The sequence below is a fragment of the Eubalaena glacialis genome, chromosome 13 (genome assembly GCF_028564815.1).
Source record: "Eubalaena glacialis isolate mEubGla1 chromosome 13, mEubGla1.1.hap2.+ XY, whole genome shotgun sequence".
Taxonomy (NCBI): Eukaryota; Metazoa; Chordata; class Mammalia; order Artiodactyla; family Balaenidae; genus Eubalaena; species Eubalaena glacialis.
In genome coordinates this window covers 91,916,871-91,926,308 of record NC_083728.1, presented here as the reverse complement: position 1 = coordinate 91,926,308, position 9,438 = coordinate 91,916,871, and the positions used below count along the sequence as shown (strand labels likewise).

Genomic DNA, 9,438 nt, shown 5'->3' with positions numbered 1-9,438 from the left:
CAGCGAGGCCGTGCGGCTTGGCTCGCTCTCCTGCCGTCAGCCCGCCAGCCCCCTCCCCAGCGAGCATGTGAGACGCCCTCTCCCGCCTCGCCCTTAGGTGCTTCAGAGCTGACGCTGGGCTTTGTGCTGTTTGGCTTGCCAAAGTGGCAAAGAGACTTTGTTCTTTATGCTTCAAATCGTTTTCATCCGTCTTTGAAACACATCTCACACAGGTACTGGCTAAAAGCCTCAGAGTGTGAGGAAGTGGTTTCGGCCTTCGCTCACTTTTCTGTGGGTTTTTGCATGTTGAACCTCACGTTAAAAGCACTTGCTCCCATTTTAAAATCCATCCAGGAAGACAGTGTGTGTCACAGACGTTCCCTGTCGCGTTGCTGTGTCGTAGGCCCAGAGAGGGGCTGAGGCGGGGGGGTTGAGGTCCTGTCCCCTTGGCTCCCTGCCCTCGGGCAAGATGAGGAGGTGGGCAGGGCAGCCGAGGGGCCGCACAGCCCCTGAGCGCCCTTGCCTTCCCAAGCCCGTCCCCCAGACGGACGCGGCTTCCTGCGTGGGGACGCCCGGTGCACAGCAGAGTGGCCCCTGCCGCGTGTCTTCCCTGAGGCCGGCTCAGCTGCTTCCACCAGGTCGCTGGCCAGCCGAGGTCGGACCTGTCCCCAGCCCACCACCTGGGGCTCCCTGCCACCAAGACTTGTCTCCTGCCCCAGGCTGAGTTGCCCTCCGCTTCTGCATTTGTCCAGTGCCCATGTCCAACCTCTCTGGCCAGTGTCTCCTCTGATGCAAACGGCTTCTCCAGTTCAGGGACCACACTCTTCCCAGGACTGTGTCGTCCCGTGAGCCCACGCCTGGGGCACATTTGGTGTCTTACCAACAGCTCAGGAGGCCCAGTCCCTTGGATGTGAACAGCCAAAGGTCTCAAAGCCTGTTCTTGGCATCACTCGGGCCATAGTCCTTAGCAGAGAATTTCATTTAGTTCCTTAAATGCTCAACTCTTTTGTTCTTAACTCTTAAGGCAAAACTTGGTACATTGTAACTCTAACCCCACAGACTTTTATTGTTTCTCTAAAGACAGATACAGCAGAGAAAGCCTTCCCAAAGTGAAAGATGTGACACTCTTGTAGCGGTCTGCTCTTCGGGCTTTTGTCTTAGGCAGAAAGTACCCGCCCACTTCTCCTGCTCCTTCTCCTGGTCCAGTGACGCTGTCTGACTTGTCTGAGTCTCTCACCCCATCCATCCTTAGCGGAGTGGCCTGTCCCTCCTGTGACCTCAGTCTTTTCCCCCATGATTCCATGAGTAGGTCTGGGTCACAACATCCTTTCAAAATTGTGTTTCGATTCGCTCATTTTTAGGTATGTTTAATGCCTCGACAGAATCATGGAAGACCTCATGGTCTTCTCTCAAGAGTAGGTCTATTCTAAAAATGTTATTTCTGCCAGCTCAAGCTTGAAATTCTAAAGTGTCACTACAAATTATATTCCTTTCATTCTTTTAATAATTTTTTATCCAGAATCCTGCAGAAGGATCTCATTTAACCTTGCAGAGCTTGCTATTATCTGGGCTTCTCTTTTAATGTCCAGATGAGCTATGAATAAACCAAGAGAGGCTGCTCCGTAGCCCTGGGTGTGCTTGCCTCTGAGTTTTCCCATCCGCCCGGAGCAGATGAGTGGCTTGGAGTGGGGACCCATTCCACAGCCTCCCCCCGAGCGGCCTCACTCCGTGGAGGTTGAGATTATTTGTGTGTCTGGGCTTTGACACTGTGTCTCTGTTGACACGATGACAATAATCTGAGGGTGCTTTTATATAGAGAAGCAAATGTTATTCATCCCGCCAAACTAATTTCAATAACTCGTTCAGCTGAACACCGAAGTATAGGTCAGAGTCTCTGAAAAACTTGAAAATAATTACACAAAGCACTTGAAAAATCATGAGAATGGTTTAGAACACAACTGTAATATTGACCTGTACTTGTTTTGTTTCATGTTTTTCTCCTACTCTTTATTTTCCAAAGAAGATTTTTGTTAATGAACTTATATTACTTTTTTTGTGAGATACATATATATATATGTGTGTATATGTATAAAAATAAAATTTACCTTTTTGTATTACTCTATGGATGTACAGTTCTCAGGATAGACCCAGGTTTTATAGCTTATGTAATTTTGGAGCTTTGGTTAAGAAAAACCGTTCAAAGCTGAAAGTACCCCTTCTGGGCCCTTGGGCAGGGCCAGCACAGATGGGGGCCAAGAGCTCAAGGTCCCTCTGGAGGGGGCACAGGGTCCACCGGGAGGGCATTGGGTGACCGCTGTTTGCGGCCCGTGGAGGTCCCGGCCCCTTGTTTTCACTCCACCCAAAGGCAGCAGGTCCCCAAACACGAGAGGTTCCCGTGAGCCACGTCTGGGACAGCTCGCCCTCCAGAGCTCCGACCCCAGAAGAATCCCAGTGGCTTAAATCCGGGCTCTCCGCGTCAAGCTGGTGAGCGCCATGCACGCCTGGTATCCTCATACACCAGCCCCGATCTCTTCTCGCGCAGGACACCAGGGGTCTCCAGTGCAGGCCCCGCACCTGCCCCTCTCCTCCTGGTCCCGCCGACCCATTAACTGACTGGCCTTTTCCCCCCTCGATAAACGTTTTATTTAGAACACTTTTTGGTTTACAGGATAATTGTGGCGATAGAGGGCTCCCTGGACCCCATGCTCAGTTGCCCCTCTTATTAACATCTTGCCTTTGTGGGGGACATTTGTCACAATCAGTGAACTAATATTGGCATGTGGTTATTACCTGAAGGTCATGCTTTATTCAGGTTTCCTCAGCGTTTCGCACATGCCTTTTTCTGTCCCAGGCTCCCATCCAGCACCACACCACATTCAGGGGCCACGTCTCCTTGGGCTCCTCTTGGCCGGGCAGTTTCTCAGACTTACCCTGGTTTTGATGACGGTGGCAGCTCTGAGGAGGCAGGTCAGGCATTTTGTAGGATGCCACTCCATTGAGGTTTGTCAGAGCGTTCTCTCATGGTTAGACTGGAGTTTGGGGTTTGGAGGAGGGAGCCCACTGAGGTGAAGCGCCCTCTCCTCACGTCCCATCCCACCAGGCGCCTGTTCTCAGCTTGCTGCTGTTGATGTGGGTCAGGCTTGGTAAACGTCGGGGGCTGTGACTGAGTTTGTGCCTAGGGTCGCGTTCTCTGTGGCCCCTGTCCTGAGTGTGCACTATGGGCCTCAGAAACCCAGAGCACTTGCACTCAGCGTCTACACAGCCAGCCCAGGGCGGGAAAGGAGAGTGTCTGATGAGTGTGACCCTGCTGGACCCTCGAAGGCCACGGTCCAAGAGAATAGCTCCTTTTCTGAATCATCTCTGTGACCGAGCCCTCGGCTTCCTTGCTTTAATGCTAAGCAACTACAAGAAGTCAAAAGAACAACATTGGGCTTATCCGGGAGTTTCCACAAGGTGGAAAGATCAGGCCATAGTCCGTGCCTCCGTTTCTCGGGTGTGAATGGGGAAGCTCGTACCTGCCGCTGGTAACTGTGGAGGTTGGATGCGCCCCGATGGAGGCATCGCCAGTGCCTGGGGCACAGCAGGTGCTTCCCCAGAACAGGGAGAAATCCAGTTCCTACGGTGGGTCACGCACTCTTCTCTGTGCTGAGGATCCAACAGTGAATTAAATGCATTTGAATGGAGTTTATCTCGTGGGTGGCTATTTAAATGGGTAGCCATTATTATTATAATACTTATGATATTTATATTTCAGGAGACACAATATGCAGACAGTTGTAGCCAAATCGGCAGTGGAATTACAATTAGGAAAATAAATTTGCATCTTAATTTTCCACTTAACTCACTCCGTAACCTGGGGGAAGTTATTTTAATGAAAGAATGTTCATTCTCATCCACGTAAAAAAATACAAGGTACAGCATCAGTGAAATCATATATTTTCATCTGTCAAATGTGCAATTTAAGACAGTTATAATGCTCACTGCTGCCAATGTAGTGACAAAACAGTCACTTTCTAAAAACTTTTTGTTAGGAAAAGTACTAAATACGCACAAAGGTACAGAGTATTCTTGTCTTTGATTTCAAAAACCATTAATATTTTACCACATTTGTTTCATCAGTTCCCCACCTTTTTTGCTGAGGTATTTTAAAAGAAATCCCAGAGATTTTGTCGTTTCATCCTTAAGTGATTCAGTAAATAGCTCAAAAGAGAACATTATACCTAACAAAGTTAATGGAATCCTTAATATCATCTTATACTCAGTCCACATTTAAGTGTCCCTCATCGTTTTTTTAAAAAAGTCTTTTCACAGTTGATTTGCTTGAATCAGGATCCAAACAAGGTCCATCTGTTGTGTTGGTGGTTTTGTCTCTTTCGTCTCTTAACCGACTTTCCCTGCGTTTAGCCCCCGCCTGCCTTCCTCCCCGCTCTCGCCTGGGGTACAGGCCAGGACGCTTGCTTGTTAAATGTCCCAAGTCCGGGATTTGGCTGTCCGCTTCCTCCTGGTGTCACTTAATTGGTTGCTGCATCTTCTTTATTGCCCAGACACATTCAGCTTTTGGTTTTGTGTGCTTTCTTGGGGTGTGTGTGAGTGTCAGCACTTCCCAGGTGCTTCTGGATACCCCGTACCTCGTCTCACAGGGTGACACTGGAGGCCCGGCTGCTCTGTCCTCAGTGATGTTGGACCATCCAGGAGCCTAGGCGGTGACAGCCCGTAAGGCTTGGGAGAAGTTATTTAAACTTCCTGAGTCTTGATTTCTCCGTCTGTTGAGAGGAGAGATAATACCTCCTTCCCAAGAGGACTCGTGTGGTTACAGATGTGAAAGCACTTCCAGACTTCAAACAGCTGCACAAATGTTAGGTATTAATAATAATAATGGTTCTTCTGGCAATTAAGAAAATTTTCTTTGAAAAGTATTTTCCTTCCTCAAGTACCTTTAATTGAGAAAATGGTGATGCTCTTTTTTTTTTTTAATCGAAAAGAGCTTCCAGTACATTTGGGAAGATTGAAAGCCACCAGCTTTTTAACCAACAGACAGAGTGGAGGAGTGATTAACGCCTCGTGGTTTCTGGGCGCTTGAAGCCAAGAGGAAGATTAGTGATGCCCATCTGTGGAGCAGAGGTTTGTTTAATAGCCTGGCTGGGGAAGCCTAAAATTCCTTAGAGGAGCAAGGGGCATCCCCGAAGGGGTGCAGAAAAGCTATTGAAACTTTTATGGGATGGGTTCCTTTATCAAAAGATTCTTCTACATTCCAGCCCTAAGACAAGCATCTTGTAATACTCTTTTGTGAGGACTGGGAGAAGAATCTTTTAAAGGGATTTTGCCTGTTGATTGTCAGGAACAGACTCGGTATTTAAATTTTAACACTTCTCAGCAAGTCTGCAATTTCAAAGCCTGTTAGTAAGCAAATCCTTCCTAAACCACTTTTCTTTTTTTTTTTTGGTACAAATCAGAGTGCCCATGAGATGGATTGGGTTCATTTGTATTAGTTTTCAGTTTAATCTGTCTTCCTGCCAGATCTTTTGTCTTCTAGTAGGAGAGGAAAAAGAATAAATAAAAAATCCTATAGATACAACCAGAGAACGGAGCAGAGCCCCAGGGTCTAGAGCAGATTAACAGGCCCTGTTGTCAAATCAAACTGGGCAGCAGCTCCTACGACTCGGGCTACACTTTCAGGAGCTGTTTACACTCTGCATGAACAAATGGCTGAGGGTCAGGGAATCGCGCGTGGGGCTGAGTTTGGGTGGGAGGGAGGGAGGGCGCTTGGGGCGGGAAGGAGGCGTCCGGGACGCTTCTCTGCCCCTTCCCTGTGCAGTTAATCGTTTCAGTCCACGGGCTCGACCACTGTCCTTCTGACTTTGCCTCTTTCTGAAATTGCCACGGTTCACTCTGTACCTGGCTGAGCAGATGATCTTACAGACCCTGTAATCTGCAGGAAGAGAGGGATGGGAGACGTGTTTCCTTCAGCGCGTGTCAGGCAGGGCCCCCGCAGGAGCAGGCAGCACTCATGACTTAGAATAATCAAGGGGGAGTTTACGAGGGGAGGTGGCAGAGCCGGGATCACCCGTGGTCACAGGGGCGAGGGGAGCCGCAGAGCCGGGGAGAGAGATTGTGCAGGGCTGCGCCGAGAGAAGAGCAGGGACCTTTGGGTGAAGAATGCAGACAGTCTGGGGCAACCTCCAGTGAGCAGGGAAGAGCCCTCCCTGCCAGGCAGGCCCTCCAGGACACAGGCAGGGTGGGCAGGGTGGAGAGGGGGCCTGGGGTGAAAACAGGAACGTCCGGCAGAGTCTCTGCCGGGGCCGGGCCTACGCCAGATGCATCGGCGCCCTTCCCTTGTTTCATACTCATCGGTCTCAGGAGTCATGTGTTATCCCCCTTGTGTTATGTGCAATTCCCACCATTTAAACTTTTTAGTTGTGGTAAAATACACATAGCATGAAATTTTCCATCTCAACCACTTTGGCGTGTACAGTTCGGTAGTGTTTAGTACATTCACGCCGTTGTGCAGCCATCACCACCATCATTTCCAGAAGTCTTTTCATCTTGCAAAACTGAAACTCTGTCCCCATTAAACACTAACTCCCGTCCCCCCGTCCCCCAGCCCCCGGTGTACTCCAGGTGTCTCATTTAAGTGGAATTATATTACATTATCTGTTCTTCGAGGACTGGCTTATTTCACTCAGCATAATGTCCTCAAGGTTCATCCATGTTGGAGCATGTGTCAGAATTTCTTTTCTTTTCAAGGCTGAATAATATTTCGTTGTATGGATGGACCATATTCTGTTTGTCCATTCATCAATCGATGGACACTTGGGTTGCATCACCTTTTGGCTGTTATGAATAATGCTGTTATGTTCATAATGCTTAGCACCACTTCCAAGAAATAAGAAAGACAGTTTGATTTCCTACGAGTCAGTCCCCAGCACCCACATTTCACTTCACTGATAACTTGAAAATGTAGTTCAGGGTCATAGCAATTCCGAGTGGAACTGACAGAGGGCACTTGTTCATCCCAGGGCATCACTGCACGAAATGATTGGGCCAAAAAGCCTGTTTAAACTCTATAGAGAAAGTCCCACTAAAGTGTAGGAGCCGACAGAACCTGCTGAAGCCTTGCAGGCAAGAGCCCACTTGGCTGACAGAGTCACTCTTCCACGCCTGCCGGAAAGCTGGGAGCAAAGATATTCTAAACTCGCTGTGAATTTCATTCCATGTCTCTCCAGCCAGAGCCGCTCAGGGGTGTGGCCGTGTAATGAGCTGCCACGCAGATGGGTTGCAGAATGCACAGCCCATCTGTCTTTATCATGCTCATTTCCTCTTTTATTAAAATGTTAATGAATATAGGTTTTATTTATCATTTGGTGACATGTGCAGCATCCTTTTCTGGGAGACAAATCTGCAGTCTGCCATGTGAGCTGACAGAGAACTTCTTCCCGTTACATATTGAACACGGGAATGAGGAATATTGGGTTCCATTTAAACTGCCATATGCAGGTTGAACCAAAAAATCCCTTTACTTGTTGACAACAGCATGGGGTTAACAGGAGGCACACTGGACTCGGCGTGGGAAACCCGAGTTCAAAGCCGGGCTCGCTGGTTGCTCACCCCAGGACCATGAGCCTCGGTTTGCCCATCTGTTCAGTGGAGGCAACCACTCCATCTGCCTTGGTAAGCAAATGAGCTAATCCATGGGAACGCACTTTGCATTCACTTATTGTCATTCAGACATGCGCTTGTAGAGGCTTGACCTTGTTTTGCTCGTTCTTTCAGACTCTCCGTGGAAAGTGCATCTGTCACACGTCGGCCCCGAGATGACAGGCGTCACCGTGCGTGGCCTGACCCCGGCTCGTACCTATCAATTCAGGGTGTGCGCCGTGAACCAAGTGGGCAAGGGCCAGTACAGCGCAGAGACGAGCAGGTGTGTGACACGCACCCCTTGGAGAGGCACGGGGAGCCAAGGAAGCATCGCGTTAGGTCATCAGCCACCACCCCTTAGTCACATTGGGGGAGGCAGAGAGGAAGCACGGTGGCTTGCCGGGCTAGCCAGCGGGTCCTTAATTGCCAAGGGGAGTTTCTTAGGCTTCTGTGGTGCTCTGGCTATGCCAACATAAATCATTCCCAACCGCACGGCCCTCTGTATACATGAGATTAAGAGCTTGCGGTGTTTCCATGCCCTTTGTGTACCTGGCTGCCAGCAAGGTGGGAGCTGGTGCCACCGTCTTGACAGGTAAACACTGAGCAGGTGTCGGCAGGAAGCCACGTGAGCTCTGGCGTTTCCCTGGCGGTCCTGATGCTGTCCCCCCCACCAACCCCACCTCCGCAGGCCAGGCGGCTGCTTTCACGCCTGTTCAGATGTGACGTGGGGAAAGGGCTCCGTCCCGTTTCAGCGTGCCCGCCCCAGCCAACCTGAGCTCTCAGTGGGCTTGTGCTGTAGAAGAGCTGAGAGATCTAAATGACTTTTTTCAAAATGTGGGACTTTGATATGAGAAATATTGAAAGAGCCGAAGGAAACAACTGGGAAGGAGCCTCGGCCTGCGAGCTGCCTCACTCACACTTGTGATCCTCTAAAGAGCGGAGGTACCACGGGCCGTTCAGACAGAAAAAGGTCACCTCCCACGTCTTCCTTGTTGCTTGCTGAACTGATTTTCTATTATGTTGATTTTTTGTAACTATTTCGTGCGTGTCCTTTCAGTTCGATCGGCTGTGCATTTTGCTTTATTCATTGCTCGATTTGAGTAAACAGTTAGGCTCAAGATTCAGCAGGCTAGAGAATGCGGACGAGGACCCTTGGCTGCTGGGGCTGACCTCTCTTCCCCTCCCTGGCTTCTTTTTCTTAGGTTGGTGCTTCCTGAAGAGCCGCCAGGTGCTCCCCCGAAAAACATAGTGGCCAGTGGGCGTACCAATCAGTCCATCATGGTCCAGTGGCAGCCGCCCCCCGAAACAGAGCACAATGGGCTGCTGCGTGGGTACATCCTCAGGCAAGTAGCCAGTGGTTGGCCATGTTTAGACTGTCCTTATAAAGAGTCAAGTGTCTGTTTTGCTCAGGTCGCAAACTCACATATCTGTAGGAGCCCAACAGTAATCGAGAGACTCAGGCCAGCAGCGAGACTCTAGGGAGTGGTGGAGACTGCGGCAGACCAGTGAGAACAGGCGGCTGTGGGCAGCCTCACCGGACAGGCTCTGCAGTCCAGCCGTGATGCGCACATGCAAGAAACCGCTCTCAGGGGTCGCATTTTGGCAGAAGAATGGAGGGGAATATTATGGGTTGGGAGCAAGGTGTGCTTATTCATTGTAAATCCTTTCACTCTTACGTTTTTACCAGGGACATGCATGATTAAGTATAATAATTTTTAATTAGTAATAATGCGGTTGATTTAATTATAAGCCAGTTTTTACCATGCTAGTATGTTGTTCAGAATTGCCAGGTTTTCTACTGTTTCAAAGAAATTTTAAAATCCA

At 49.4% G+C, this 9,438-nt stretch overlaps 1 protein-coding gene across 1 annotated transcript in view; it reads left to right on the top strand.

Moving 5' to 3' along the window:
- The first annotated feature begins 7,594 nt into the window (after window positions 1–7,594).
- SDK1 (sidekick cell adhesion molecule 1) overlaps window positions 7,595–9,438 on the top strand; it is a 182,814-nt gene continuing 180,970 nt past the window's right edge. The window contains exons 1-3 of the mRNA XM_061207928.1: window positions 7,595–7,647; window positions 7,750–7,897; window positions 8,817–8,957. Of these exons, the coding sequence (XP_061063911.1) occupies window positions 7,791–7,897; window positions 8,817–8,957 (248 nt within the window). The 5' untranslated portion in view covers window positions 7,595–7,647; window positions 7,750–7,790. The remainder of the gene's footprint in view (window positions 7,648–7,749; window positions 7,898–8,816; window positions 8,958–9,438) is intronic.